We start from the raw sequence: 16,080 nt of genomic DNA on the forward strand, positions 1-16,080 counted from the left end.
GTGTGTGAGAGAGAGAGAGAGAGAGTTTTAATTTAAAAAAAGAGGTTTGATAAGCCCTCTGAAGGTTTGGGGTTTTTTAAACCTACAACCAAAATAATATAGTAGTAAAATTTTCCTTATTTCGATAATGTCATATTTCACCATTTCTCTGAGATGGACAAGGTTTAAACAACCATGTCCCAAAAATTTCTAGGATACATGTCAAAGCCTAACCTTGGCTAAGTATGGGTAAGTGTAATTGGTAGAGAACCCATCCATGATGGTTCAATTCTTGCAAACCTCTCTTTACAATGGTCTTATCGAGCTCAAAACTCCAAGTAAAATTTTATCACGTATGCAAAATGAAAAAAAAATGGACATATGCGCTCAAGGGTGACTTCTTCCCCCTTATGTTTGTTGGCTGGTGGTTCATAATAATTTAAGGTTTATTATAAAATGAGTTGCAAAAACGTCAAAAAATCCTTGTCTTTGCAAAGAAATAGATTTAAAATCTAAAGCTTTACCAAAATTTTGGAGTATGAAAATGGCAAACACATGGAATTCGGTTTAAAAATCCATCCAAAATTTTCAGTTGAAGCTTTTTGTATCTATTGTCAAAAACATTTTTGTGAAGATTGCCACAAAACCCTTAAGGTAATACAAAGTTCTTTAAAGCAAAAAGACGGCATAACAATTTTGAACTCCTCTTACACAAAGGCATTGTGTTGTTACTCGTAATTTCTCATATTATTTTAGTGGAGACAAGCCCTCATATTACTTTAGTATGGGCCTTCAAGGTGTCACAAGATTGGACCTTGTCATCTAAATGGCCAATGCAAATTGAAGAACATACCTGCTTTACGTATTGCAATCAAAAGGGCAAGGAGGCAACTCTACAAGGTAGATGGCAATCAGCCAGGTGCACGGCGTCACTAAATTGTCATCCAACTGGGGTAAAGTGCGATCGGCCAAGCGCAAGAACACGAGACGTGCCTAATGCAGGGACCTTGGCAACGTCTGAGATGTGACAACCATGGCTCGTCCTACCAGTTACTTCGAGGAATTCTAACAAGTTACAAACTATGGAAGCTTTGCACCCGTTCTTTCCTTGTCAACCGACTCGTCGCCTTCAACAAAAAAAGAGAGATTCTTGATTGTAAGTTCTTTAGAAAGCTATCCTACAAATATGATACATGTTCGAATTCGAAGAATCGGAATCCACCACCACGCCAGCAGCAGGACATACATGTCTCAAGCACCATATCCTCTGTTGCTCTTCTTATTCTCACCATTACGTCTTCATCTTCTGTGATACTTCCACTCATTATCAGACATTACATTGCATGTTGCCCATCTTCTTTCCTTGTAAAGACCTTTCCAAGGAATTTGAGCAAATAAGTTGCATTGAATCTGAACGACCATGAATGTTCTGTTTTAGGTGAGATTAGAGTGAAAGTAAACTGACCTCAAAGTGCAATCATTGACCATCTGCAGGCTTCTTTTTTTCCTTGTTGGCCTTCCTCAACTTGCGCACTTCTTTAGTAGAGAGACTAGAGCGCAGTTTTGGTTTGTCAAGATCCATTTCAGCGAGCTTCTCAAATGATTGCTGTAGATCAACACACACACACAGATAGAAAGCATTTGCTACTTCAGGAGGACCATTAACAAATGACCCTTGCTTGCCTGTCTTTCGACCTTTTGGAACTGTTCCGGTTTCTGAACACATAGCTATTTCTTATGACCACAGATTGACAACTTTCAAGCTTACCTGCCTGTCTTTCAAAATATTATACCATAGGTGATGTCTGGGTGATCATAATCGTCTGAGCAACTTCTGAAGCACCACAAGCCTAGGCCTACAAGGTTTTTCCGGTTTCCTCATATATGCCTACTTTCTGAAACAAAAGCAGCAGAGACCTGTTGTTTCACAATACATGCAAGAACCATTCACCAGAAACCAGAACAAGAATGGGAACTAGATAATCCTTTGGACAAATGTAACCAAAGATAAAGGCTAGGAAGAGAGTATGTTCTGGACAAGGTAAAAGAACAGGAGCAAGTTGGAAAAGACCATCTCACTAGCGCTAGGTGTCAGCCAAAGTCAGAACCAAGAAATCACAAACCTGGGGTGAGGTAAAAAGGCCACAGACACACAAACCTCGGGTGAGGTCAAAGGCTGTGAAGAGCCCATACCTCCTGCAACCTATGAAAGTAATCAAAATGAAAGAGTTTTACAGCCTTGAGCTATATCTCTGGAGAAGTACCACACTAAATTTGCTCTACTCTGCCTAGTATGACCCCCCATAAAAATTCCCGATTAGGTCACTTTACTTTATCAATGCCTGAATGACTTTTAGACCCCTGCCTCAAAGTGAATGAGCCCTACTTATCCTACAGAGATCCCATCATTCTAATGAGATCATCCACTTCATCGGGAAGTGCAAGCTCCACCACTAGTAATGTATTATACCACAACCAGTCATCTTGGAACAACCAAATTATCACAAAAATGAAAGCGGACATGCCATGAAGCTGCATGCATTTCTGCTAGTATTACTTAGCCAAAATCAATTTCCTAATGAAGTCGAGATGTTACACTCTCTAAAGGGGTTTCCAAAAAAATCAGAGATAGAGCTCTCAATATAAGTGCCGAAGGAATATTTTAATGAACTCATTTTTGTCAGATGTCTTATGCAGACCAATCCAAGGTTTGAACTGCATTGACTTGCTTGAAGGGTACTGCTAATGTATGGTACCAAAGTCAAAGTTAACAACAAACAACCACCCGACATTTTGTGATAGAAACAGTTTCCTTCCTGAAATTATAGTGAAGGCATTCTTGGTCAATGGTTTGGCTTTCATCACACACTCCCAACTTACTGCCAACAAATCTCAATGTTCCTTCAGCAAGTCTTTCCCAAGCTTGTTGCAAGGTTTTGGCACTCTTCAGGCCCTTTCCTTGCAAAAGAAAAATATTTGTGGCACTGGTGCCACAAGTTCAGTTTTCTATGACAATTCGTATTTGTTAAGAAACCAACTTCTTCTTAAGCGACTAGACTCTCTTGTGGACCATCATTGTGCCCCTTCAATTGGGTCTTTGCCAAGGCAAAATATCCCACTCCAGCACAGCCATGTATGAAGACAATATTCCGCTTCCTCTGATTTTGAGGCTGTTGACACAGTTCAGTCACCCGGAATGCATTCGTCGTTAACTCAGCCTCTTGTGTCCAGGCACATATCACTAGGCTCAAGGTGTTGAGATAAAATTACATTAGCTTTCATTAATCAGCCCTAAAACTCAAATTAACTAATGAATTTAAATCTTTTATTTAAAACAAACGCGCTCCTAGAGAGTTTCTATGTCCCACATGCAAACTCTAATTTAGGAGGTTGCAAACTTTCTATAAATAGACGAGCTGCCCTTTCACTCAGTTGATCTCGTTTTTTCACAAATAGCAGGTGCTCGAGCTTTGCTGCCCACACCCCATTCGTAGAGGACATCTCAATCAAAGCTACCCCGCACTGTCTACCATCATTTGGCACTTGTTTGCAGCCATCTTCTTACAGATTTCTCCTCTTCTAGCTGTCACAAGCTATCCATCATCAGTCAAAGCTTGCGTTTTCTACCTGGTGTCTATTTGGAAGCTGTGTTTGCTGCATAGGAGGCATCACCTGCTGCTATCGACTCCTTCCACACTGTGTTTTGACTGTGCAGCTGCCACCTGACACTTTCTCGCCAGCTGGAGGCTGTGTTTTGATCATACCTACTGCCGCCTTGACTAGCAGACTCCTGCTGCTGCATTTGCAGATTTTCTCTCTCCCCTCCTTGTCTCTATCACTATCCAGCTGCCCTAAGCTGCATTTGCTGCTGCCATGCACCTTTAGAGGCTGTCTTGCTGCATTTCAGGATCCGTTAAAGAGTATGACTCTCCAGCTCATACTCTCTACCATGGTCCTCGAGACATGGGAGTTCAAGAAATATTCCTTCGCTACATAGTGTGTTTGTTGCATGAGCACTGTATTCTATTCAAATTCATTCAATTTCTTATTGTCTTTGAGTTACCCTAACCCTAACTATGTTCTATTATCAATTTGTGCTTTATCATACAATCTTGTTTGAGTTTCTATGTGTTACCGGATATGTCAATTCATGTGTGAGTCTATGCATGTTCCACCGGGCTAGGCACAGTTAGACATTTTAGACATTTTATATTTGTCATTTTCATGGTGATTTAGGCATTTATTTCTGGCTGACCAGCATTTAATGCTGGCCAACCTGATCATATTAATGGCATATTTATGGCCTACTTATTCTAGTGCTCCCTCCCCCTGTGTCCTTTATATTGTATCACTCTATATACTTCCATATCGAGGACCGGTGAAGAGAGGGAGCTAGTGCCAATGATCCATACACCTGGTGACTCATGTTGCTTTTGTACTATCTCATGTCTTAGTGTATGGATTCCATTTCCTGAGCATCTATTTCTTTCTAAGTTCTTGTATAGTGTTCTTCTTTCCTTTGCAGTGTTTCTTCTTTTCTCTTTACTCATATTACGCAGTCTATTACAACAGTTTTCTATGCTTTGATTGCTACATCCACTTTTGACATGGTATCAGATTTCAAGTTGGGCTTTGCTCCTGTCTGGGGATCAGCCATCTAAGGTGTGCTGGTGCTAATTTCTTCTGTTGCAAATCTGCATTTTGAGTTTTCTGATGCGGATTGGACTTTTTGGGCTGTGCTGCAACTATGTTTACAACCTGGGTGACCATCTGCTGAGCCAAAACGGCTTGTTTCTACACTTCTCAACCCGTGTTTTACAGCATTCCATCTATGTTTACTGTTTCTGCCTTGTTTTAGGGCTGAGGTGACCTGTTTAACCTGCTGTGCGGCTGCATTTACTGCTTATTCAGTCTGCATTTTTGCTACAGCTGTCTGCATTTCCAGGTTTCTAACCCTTTGAAGGTTGGGCAACAGTATTTTCAAGCCGACTCTTTGTTTCCGGCTGTGTTTGGTCTAAATTTTCCGATGTCTTCCTGATCAGCCTGTGATTCATTACTCACCTTTAGAGAAGGTTCTTGTGTATCTCATTGTCCCCTTTCTCTATACCAAACTCTATGAACTATAGATCCATTCTCTCTGTGTTTTCTTTACTACTTGAACTCTTGAAACTCTTGTGAGTGTGTATTTTTTGGCACACATCTATCCCTTAAGATCTCTTGCCTCTACTCATCTTCTTTGTATCTCCCTTATCATGGCTCCTCCAACTTCTCATACTGATGCTCGGCATGCAACCATTGTTTCCTCACCTACGAGTGTTATGTTGGATACTTGCTGTATTGATATTCAAGTTTCGGTGAGGATGTTGTCTCTTGGTGCTCCAGATGTTTCAGTTTCAGAGAGGTGACATACGGAAGAAGAAGTCTCAATGCTGTTATAGTGGCAAGAAGGGATATCTATAGAAGGACTATAGGACATTAGTAGCTTTACAAAAGGATAAGGAGCGGACAGTGACCGCCGGTGATGACTCCCTCAGCGAGTCTTCCTCATCTACAAGTCCAAGTTTAGGCTCCTACCATATGGCCCTAAGGGCCTCTCTTCTAGCTTACTAGTATAGGTGATGCAGGACATCCCTCACCACTCTCATTGCCAAAGAGGGAGTGTGAGGGGGTAGTAAGGTGGGACAATTGTACCTCATTTATATACGTATAGAGGTGCATAGGATCCAAAGAGGGATTTCCTTGACGCATTAACCAAAGTCTAACAAGTTTTCAAATCCTGGAGCTGGGATTGACATCCAGGTTCATGACAAGCTCTTAGAGAGCGGGCTTGGCTCCTAGTCGGAGTTCACATGAGCCGACACTTTGGTGGTTTGGTCAAAGGCCGCGAATCGGTGGACATTTATGTATTGCAGCATTAGTGACAGGATGGTTACATATGCTATTTCAAAGGTATTGTTAACAAATATCAAGAGCTGCTATGATTCTTCTCTACTTTCAGGAGCTAGTATTATTGACATTAACATCCGGTTCCATCACGAGGATGTGAAATTTTGAGATGCTTTAATCTTACTAATAGCATTTGATTTGTTACTAATCAAATGTGCAAGGTTGTTTAGCACATGTGATGCACAAGGCAGTTATTTCATGGTAACAAGCCAAGAACCTCGAGGATGCAATGGGTGTTAAGGCAAAAGTTGTAATAAGTTATGTCTGACAAGTACTAGGTGGTACTCGGTGTTAGATTTGGGCCTAAACCAATTTGTTGGCTACTAATGTCAACGGTGACATTAGATACTAGGCATTAATTAATTAATTAATGCCATTCTAAGGGTAAATAACCAATCAGGGATTTTGGCCTAGCCTTTTTAATTATTGGTTTGTGAAATCAATTTTATGAGCACTAGAATATTTATTAAATTAATTTTGAGAATTAAAATTCTGAAAATTAATTTAATAAGCTAGATAATGCTGGAAAATGGGATTAGAAGGCTGCCACTTGGCAAAACGTTGCTATGCAAGTAGAAAAAACGTTTTTAGGGGCTGATGGAGTCTATTCTTCCAACCATTGTGAAAGAGGATATTGTTAGAGAGCAAGGAGAGGCTACTGATGTGATTTGCAACCACCAAGGATTAGTCCTACATCAAATAACAGAAATTTGGAGCCCTCCAAGACATAGTTGCACTCATATGTTGTAGAGTACTGTTCATACTATACGATTTGTACCGTACAGTTTTGTACGAAAAAAGGGACCTTTCTTGGCATCGTGTCTGCGACGTCTCCCCAAGTTTTGCACGTTCCACCTGCGAGTATCTCTTGCATGGAACTTTTGGAGAGGCGAGAAGCCTTGGATACTTCAACCCACCCCCTTTTCCAATCATGCACTCCTCTCCCAACCCCCCTTGGATTCCATCTAGCTAGCAGCCTTGTTTGACTATTGACCCCTCTTTGAGTGTTTGACTAGACCCTTCTCTCATCTATAAAAGATGCTCCTCTCCTCCATGCTTCCACACCACTTCAACAAGCATTTGCCATTCTCATCTACCTCTCATGGACTTTGAATTGATTTGTGATTCATGAAGCTCTAGCCTCTCACTCTCTCTTCTTTCCTGCACCTTATCAAGGCTAAATGCTCAAGCCTCTCCCATCCCCTCTCTCGTACTCTTGCTCTTTCAACTTTACCCCAAGCCTCTTCCTCTCTTTCAAGTTTCAAGTTTCAAGTTTCAAGAGTCGAGACTCAGGCATCTCTCTCTCTCTCTCTCTCTCTCTCTCTCTCTCTCTCTCTCTCTCTCTCTCTTTTAGGCCTCTCCATCAATCATTGGTATCATGACTCATGAGAAGCATGAGACCTTCAATTTGCACATGATCCATGTGGAGAGGGACACAAAGAAGTCCAACTTCCACCATTGGACGTGCAAGTATTGCAGGAAGTGCTATATAAGTGGTACAACCCGACTTCTCCAACATCTTTCTAAGACAAGGGGGCAAGTTGCTCTATGCAAGGAAATACCTCAAAACATCACAGATGAGATGGGGATCCACAAGAGGAGGAGAAAGTGCCGTATCGGCACCAACTCCTATGCCTACTAATAAGGAAGCATCAAATGTACACGTATCTTCAACCGATGAAGAAAAGGCCTCAACCATTGGTGGTGGGGGCTCCACATCCACATCCGGCTCTGGCAAAAGACAAAGAGTGGAGGCTCATGTGACACCAGAGAGAGAATTCTCTCTCTTTCAAGCTCTTGGTCATATGCATGGATCGGTTACTTTAGAGAAAGGCAACGACTTGCGGACATTGAAATTGCACGCACGGTGATTGAGTGCAACTTGCATTCAATGTCCTAAAGTAGGAGCAATGGAAAAATATGCTAAAAGCCATTGCCAATGTGGGTCCATGTGAATGATGGATTAGTGTCATATATAACGACATGAGGACAAAAAAGATTGAAGAGGAGAGAATTGATAGAGCCCTTGATCCTATTCAGGCCGCATGGATAAAATATGGTTGCTCCATTCTCACCGACGGATGGAGTGATCATAAGAAATGGGGCATCATCAACATACTCGTCTCATGTCCACTTGGCACTTACTTTTTGCGGGCCGTAGATACCAATCAGAGGGGGAGTAAAATGATAGGCGCATTCATCTACCGCCACATTCAGCAAGCTATCATTGAGGTTTACATTGCCTTTTAAATTTGTTTCACTTTCTTTCATTATAATTTATGCATAACTATCTATATCCCTATTCTCTCTAATATCTATCTCGATTCTCTCTTTTCCCCAAACCCCCATCTCTCTTCATTCTTGAATCTTAAAAGTTGATACTTGAAATGCTCAACTCTCTCTAACCTCCAAGTATTGTTACTAGTAATTTGTGATGGTAGATGGGCTCCTCGAATGTGGTGCAAATTTCGATAATGCATCGAATTGTCGACGCATGGGTCGTTTTCTTGGGGCCGAGTTTTCCACAATTGTGTGGACTTCATGTGCTGCAAGTCATTTTTTGGACTTGCTCATGGAGGACATTTGGAAGCTCAAGTGGGTAAAGAGGGTGGTCCGCAAAGCTACATCAGTTGTCACCTTCTTCATGGTAAAGGTAAAGGTGCTTGCAATGTATCGTGAGCATAGCACACTCAAATTGAAAAAACCTTCTTCCACTTAGTTTGCTTACATGTGGTTGTTACTCGAACGCCTTTATGAGGTGCGGTCTACCTTACACTTGTACCTTAATGAGCACTTTTGATAGAAAGTCTATGCCATTGTCATTGTCGTGACTCCCTTTTATAGAGTGTTACGTATGAGTGATTGCAAGGGGTCCACCATGGGCCTTCTCATTCACTTCTTTGGAGCAGCATTGGTAGAGGCACGTGCTTGCACGGTAATCATCACACAAACACAACGTCCACTTGTTCTACAAATAGCAGAGAGAAGATGGGCATAGATGCATAAGCCCGTCCATGGTTTTGCCGCATTAGTACATCCGGCCTACAAGGCGTCAACAATCATGTATGATAAAGAGTTGCATTCAGACCAGCTGGCTTATTTGACATGTGTGGTCCCTCTAGATGGCCACAATGCAATGCTGGAGGGGCTCGGATGACATGTGGATCAAAGAGGGCATGTGGCTTTTGCTGCTTCTACTTATTGGAGGACAAAGTTACTTGTGAAGTCTTTATTTTGGTGGTAAAACTTTGGAGACCCTTCAGCCCTTAGCCATGAGAGTCCTTACTCAGGATTGCTCTTCGGATGCATGTAAGAGAAACTGGTTCTCTTATTCACATGAATATTTGCAATCAGCTTAGCACACAACAATGAGAGAAGATAGCCTATTGCTGCACTAACTTGCACATAATGAGGGCTATGATGAGCATGGTCCAAAGCAAGCAAACACTTGACCAAAATTTAAATTTTGTTGTTTTAAATTTTAAAGTTTATACTTTACAATTTAGACTTCAGCATTTACAATCTTATGTGCATTGTGTAGGTAAATGTTAATACATTCAAGTTGACAAGCGACACTCTTCCGAGTGTACATCAAGAGGTGGATGAGGAGAAGAAGATGATTTTTATAGAGCTTTACAGAGAACTTATAGCAACAGATACTCATGACACTCGCAATCAGCGTGCTCGTGGGTGAGGTGTATGAGTAGGTGATAGCAAAGGCATGGTCATTCAACGCCCTCCAACATGGAGGAGGAGTGGTTTAAGTGGCTTGAAAACATATGTAAGGCGGGGCTCTAGTAACTCACATCCCTTGCCTCATGATCACATTCCCCCCTTGCCTATACACTCGTCACCTAGGGAGCCATCATTTAATGATGGTGGTAACCTCACCACTAAGAATGAGTATGAGAGTGTCTCATCATCTGATACCGAGGAGTCATCTTCAAATTTTCTTGATGAGCACTCAAATGATTCTAATGATGATGATGGTGATGCCTCATCATAGATTCATAGGTCTCTCTCATTGATGCATCATCCATGGACCATGTATGTACTAGACTCTAGTTGTATCACATGTTATGCATAGCCCGTGTGACAGTGATAGCCACCCTCATGTATTCATCTTATGAAATGGCTATTTTTACTTTTAACATGTGCATTGTATTCTATCATTTAATTATTTGTGGCTTTTCTTAAAATCATATTACATTTTTTTTCGCACTAACATCATATCGTACCTTATAAAATCATAGGGTACCATTTAGTACCGTATTTTATCCTACCGTACCTTTCGTACCTAAAAACTATGCTCCAAGAGCATGTGACATCAACCCAATGTCCTTTTTGGTGCAAGTGACAACATATAGGAGGAGACAATAGTCTTTCTAGTGGTCCTATGCTGTAGATGATAGGTTCCATGGCTGTTTGAGCAAGGTTGCAGATGTTTTTCAATGTTTCTTGCGATGAAACTCTGAAATTTCTCTCTGTAGCATTCTCTCTCATCCCCCAACCATTTCTCAAGTTATCTTAGCATTTTGAGCCATCAAAGGAAGAGATTTCAACCAATCTCTGTTGTAAACCCTAATTTACAAAAGAAATTAGGGTTTTGATAGCCGCCTCAAGATACATGCCCCGAACTGAGGGCCTAGGACTTGAATTCCATCGGCTAAAATTGAGGAATTTCACGGAGATTCAAAAGGCCAGTCAACCAATATCATATTTGGGGCTAAACTTGTCTTTCCAAGAGCAGGGTGAAGGCCAATCCCCAAGCAAACCAAGGGGCAAATTGGTTTGGAGGCTTGTTGGTCAATTTTGACAACAAGAGGCGCTTGGATTAGTGGAGGAGACCAGAGGATCTCAGTTGTACTCCTTCCATTTGCAATATAAGATAAGGAAATAATACCAAGGGTGCCAATTTTGGGGCCTACATAGTGTTCAATGTCCAAGATTAAAGTGGTAAAGTGTGAATTTTCAGTTTACGTGAATTTTATGCTTACTGTAATTAGTGCTTAATCAGGTTATTTACCACCCTATCCAAGGAGAAAGGCTGATTTTAGGTTCTCTTTGAGAAACCTTGGTAGTGGCTTGCACACCCACTGCTTGGGTATCCATGGTTCTATTTAATGGACATTGTTGGATGTACTATGATGGCTTCTTATCATTGTATACTAAGACACAGCGTGCACATGTTTTAGAGATAGCAGAGAGAAGATGGGCGTGGATGCATAAGCCCATTCATGGTTTTGCCGCATTGATACATCCGGCCTACAAGTCACCGGCAGTCATGGATGATACAGAGTTCTGTTCAGACCAGCTTGCTTATTTGACTCGTGTAGTCCCTGTTGACCACAATGCAATGCTAGAGGAGCTAGGATGCTATGCAAATCAGAGAGGGCATATGGCTTTTGATTCTCCCACTTGTTGGAGGAGAGAGTCACTTATGAAGCCTTTATTTTGGTGGCAAAACTTTGGATACGCATTGGAGACCCTTCAACCCTTAGCCATGAGGATCCTTGCCCAAGATTGCTCTTTGGGTGCATGTGAGAGAAATTGGAGTGCCTATTCTCTCATTCACACAAAGATTCACAATTGGCTTAGCACACGAAAGTTAGAGCGGCTAGTCTATTGCCGCACTAACTTACGCATGATGAGGGCTATGATAAGCATGGATAGTCCGAAGCAGGTAAAGTTTAAACACTCAACCATAACATTTAAAATTTATTGTTTTAACTTTTAAACTTTGAACTTTGAAGTTTAAACACTTAACAATTTAGAATTTAGCATTTACAATGATCAATCTTACGTCATCACTGCATTATGTAGCTGAATGTTGATACATTCAAGTTGACGGGTGACACTATTCTAAGTATACATAAGGAGGTGGACGAGGAGGAGGAGATGATTTTTACAGAGTTCTATAGAGAGCCTATAGTAGCAGATACTCGTGACACTCGCAATCAGCGTGCTCGTGGGCGAGGAGTTCGAGTAGGTGGTAGCAGGGGCATGGTCATTCGACACCCTCATCATCGAGAAGGGGTGGTTCAAATGGCTTGCAGGCATATGTAAGGCGGGGCTCTAGTAGCTCACATCCTGTACCTCATGATGACATCCCCCCCTTTCCTACACAGCCGCCACCTAGGAAGCCATCATTTGATGATGATAGTAACCTCATTAGTGAGGATGAGTATGAGTGTCTCATCATCGGATGCCGAGGAGTCATCTTCAAACTCTCTTGATGAGCACTTAGATGGTTCTGATGATGATAATGATGATGATGATGATGATGATGATGATAGTGATGCCTCATCATAGATTCATCATTCATACGACATAGGTCTCTCTTTTTTTTTGTATCAGATATACTAGACTGTAGTTGTATCACATGTTTTGCGTAGCCCGTGCAATCGCGATGGTCACCCTCATGTATTCATCTTATTTTGTAATGAAATGGCTATTTCCACTTTAAACATATATTCTATGATCTATCATTTAATGATTTATGGTTTTTGTTATTTATCTTTTTTTTTTTCGTACTAATATCGTACCATACCTTATAAAATCATAAGGTACCAATTAGTACCGTATTTTATCGTATCGTATCGTATTATACCTTTCATACCTAACAACTATGGTTTAAGTTCATAGAGACTCTTTTTCAACTTGTACACTAGGTGTTCTCTGCCATTTTCCACAAAGACCATAGACTGCTACATATAGATGTCCTCATGCAGGTCCCCATGTAAGAGTTGTTTTCAAATCCATTTGATAAAGCTACATATCTAACTATGGAACCAAAGCCAAAACCAAGTGTAGAGTAGTTATCTCGACTACAAGAAAGAATATCTCATCAAAGTCAACTCCCTTTTCCTGTTTACAACCCTTTGCAACTAACATGCCTTATATACTAGCTTAGGATTCTTGAGCTAAAACACACTTTTCAGCCGATTAGCATTCTTAAACAGCCCCAAGATACACTTAATTAATGAAAAACCCTAAAAAGAGAAGCAGTCCAAGAGAGTTTTAGTGGTCCCCTAAAAACCCTAAATCTTTGGGGCACCCTTCAACATCTATAAATAGACAGGCTGCCCTCATTTAGCCTGATCTCTTTTTGCATGTTCCTCACCCTTGTGTGCAAATTTCAGCCATCACTACCTCCACGTGGCTATCCAGCCTTCGCAACTACTGCCACCTCTCCATCAGCCCTTGCAATGTCTTGGTGCTTTCCGCCACGCTGCCATTCACTATCTAGCACCATCTTCCAGGCTGTGTTTGGCATCCACCTACCATCGCCAGCATCTCCACCATCTCTTGGTGACTACGTTTGACCCACATCAGCTAGGCATCAGTATCCACACCCTCCAAATGCTTGTGTTTGGGCTCCCTCTGCCTAGCAACAATATGGCTTCTTTCCTCTCCATCAGGCGACATCCTTCAACTTGTGTTTGCACCCTTCTAGAGCCATCTTGCATCATCTCTCTTTTGCAACTGTCGCCTTAGTCTCCTGAGCCTCCTAGCATCATCGTTTTGCAAATTCCTCACTCCATACTCCAACTGATAGTCACTGACTTGTGATCCGTCTCCGGTGGATGTCACTCTCCAACAACTCTACCCTTGAGTATTTGTACACTCTTACATTCATTTACAATATTCATTCACTTCAGAGTTGTGTTCTTTCCCTTCTTTTGTTTGTGTTTGAGTTTTTGTATTTGAGTTTTAAGCTTTGCATTTAGGGTTTGAGTTTTGCTTTCTGTGTTTGTGTCTATCTCTTTGTGTTTCTGTCATGGTCATACACTCTGTGTTTCCTCAGTACAAACCCTAGCAGTTTTCTTTATATGGTATCAGAGTCGATGCTCTTGTAAAGAGTATTCAAGGAATATTTTGGAGAGCTTGGTTTTGTGTGAGACACACAATACGACTCGTAACCGAATCACAATGTCACAGACACCTTCTCCAATCCCTATGATGTTCGATCAAGCTTCTCCATCACTAGAGACCCTGAGACGGCATTATGGACTCGGTGAGGAGGACGACACTCCACCTTCACCGTCACCTTCTTTTTCTACTCCTATTCTAGATTCCACCCATATGACATAGGAGGACTTTGAGGAGTACTATTGCAATAAATACAGTGATGTTTACACCCCTCCTACCAATTTAACTACCACATTCAGACCAGTTGGTGAGGTTGGCTACCTCTCCGATCATGGAGGATATACGGCATTTAAAATGTCTAGCGATCCATCTAAATTATCTCAGCCAAGTCTAGTTTTGAGTTCGTAGAATCCTTTTGAGTTGCATGAATCAAAACCCTCGCTTGTTTTTCCTTTTAAGGCATAGGATCCAGATGGCTTTGCTTATGTTAACTTCAATAGAGGGGGCTCTCAAAGCAAACATAATTCAAGTACATCTACATCTCCTGTTTCATTTGAGCATGTAACACACACTTCTCAATTCCCTCTCATTTCACCCTCTTCTATATCACACCTTGATCATCTCTCATCATCTTTCCAAAACCTTGGATTACACTCCACATCCACATCACACACACTAGGGGTTAGATCTTCCATCTCCACTCCTAGCACTTGCTCATTCTCTACCTCTTGGCACCTCGGTACTTCATTAGGGGGAATGTCACACTTTAACACACTTCCTCTCACTTTTCCCCAAATGGGCACACCCATAGCACCTGGGACGACTATGATGGGCATCCCCCTCACTATCCCTAGATTTACATCTCACATGACCACTCAAACGCAAGGGTTTCCATCCTCAGCTTATGGTGTGTCTTGACACTCTCCTTGAGTTACACCTATGCACTACCACTCCTATTGCAACAGCCAAAAATGCCTTCATGGGACAAGACTCGTTTTAACGGGTCAAATTTTACCACTTGGTTAAATTTCATCACCTAGCACTATCACTCCTATTGCAACAGACAAAAATGCCTTCATGGATAAGACTCGCTTTAACGGGTCAAATTTTACCACTTGGTTAAATTTCATGTAACAAATGCTCGAGTCTCAGGGTCTTTGGGGCCTCGTCGTTGATCTAGAGCCTATGCCGGACCCTCAACTAGCTCATCCTGACTACATCCGTCAATGGAGAGCCCGCAATGCCACAACCAATGTTGAGTTGATGCAAGGATTGCTTCCTGAGTTTCACTCTCAGTTACAGCACTTTCCGCTTGCGTCAGAGCGTTAAGAGTCACCTTCTTGACCGCTATGAGGCCAAAGATCGTACTTGGCACATAAATCTCGACTTTGAGCTTCAAGTGTTTGATATTAAGAATGGGGATGATCTGAAAGTCAAGTTGGCTGAATATAGGCGGTTACTCACCGAGTTCGCGACTACTGGCTCTTCAAAGTCAAACAACGATCAGGCGAAATTCTTCTTGAATAAGTTGCCCGAACAATACTTCAATTTCATCCAACACATCATCTCACAGCCTAGATTGCCAACCTTCTATTAGTTTGAGTGTCACTTCTTGCGTTACGCGAGGCTGCATGATCAAGTCCACAAGAAATCCTCATCACAGCCTTATTCAAAGTAGAGGGGGTTGGTTGCCTCTTCTTCGGGAGGGAAAACAAACACTAGCAAGAACTCGCAAGATGCAAAGGCAAGCCAAACCAAGGGTGACACCTCTTTCTCAAACAGAACCAAAGAATCAAGGCCTACCTGGCAACAACTCCCTAAGAAAAATAGGTTTTGCACATACTACCAAAGATCCAGCCATGTGAACAAGAAGTGTCACTCGAAGGTCCCAAGGTCTCCTAGCTAAAAAGCGTCAGCAGATAGCTGCGACTGCATAGTCTAGTGAGGCTACGCCTCCCACTTCTGCTTCATCTACTCCCTCAACACCAATCATTGCTGTTGGACATGTGGCATGCAGACAGTTGAGACTTTCCCTACACTTGAGGGATTGACCGATTGGTCTACACGTTCCGATCCCATTGCACTTCATGCATCCATCTCACCTCCCTCTCCACCTCTTCAGGCATTTCATTGGCAGAGATCTACTACTAGGCGTACGTGATGGTGGCCACACTCTAAGACTCGCATGTCTCCAAGTCCCTTAGGATACCCTCGGTCAGTCTAGCATCCATTTTTTGTACTCTTAGAGTCAGGCCCATAGGATTCATTGTCCTTAGCTTTTCC

The 16,080-nt window shown here is 41.9% G+C and overlaps 1 protein-coding gene across 2 annotated transcripts in view; it reads right to left on the reverse strand.

The window, feature by feature from the left end:
* Positions 1 to 676: 676 nt before the first annotated feature.
* The window catches only part of LOC148029546 (uncharacterized), a 46,007-nt gene continuing 30,603 nt past the window's right edge, over positions 677 to 16,080 (reverse strand). Inside the window, exons 2-3 of one of the 2 annotated variants that reach the window (XM_087688404.1) lie at positions 1,445 to 1,585; positions 677 to 1,285 (exon numbers count right to left, since the gene is read on the reverse strand). In XM_087688404.1, the coding sequence (XP_087544530.1) occupies positions 1,457 to 1,585 (129 nt within the window). In that variant the 3' untranslated portion in view covers positions 677 to 1,285; positions 1,445 to 1,456. Of the gene's footprint in view, positions 1,353 to 1,444; positions 1,586 to 16,080 lie in introns of both variants that reach the window. The other variant, XM_087688403.1, reaches the window with a different exon arrangement.

Source organism: Lygodium microphyllum, chromosome 11, assembly GCF_053477565.2.
Source record: "Lygodium microphyllum isolate KBCC chromosome 11, Lygodium_microphyllum_v1.1.10, whole genome shotgun sequence".
Lineage (NCBI taxonomy): Eukaryota > Viridiplantae > Streptophyta > Polypodiopsida > Schizaeales > Lygodiaceae > Lygodium > Lygodium microphyllum.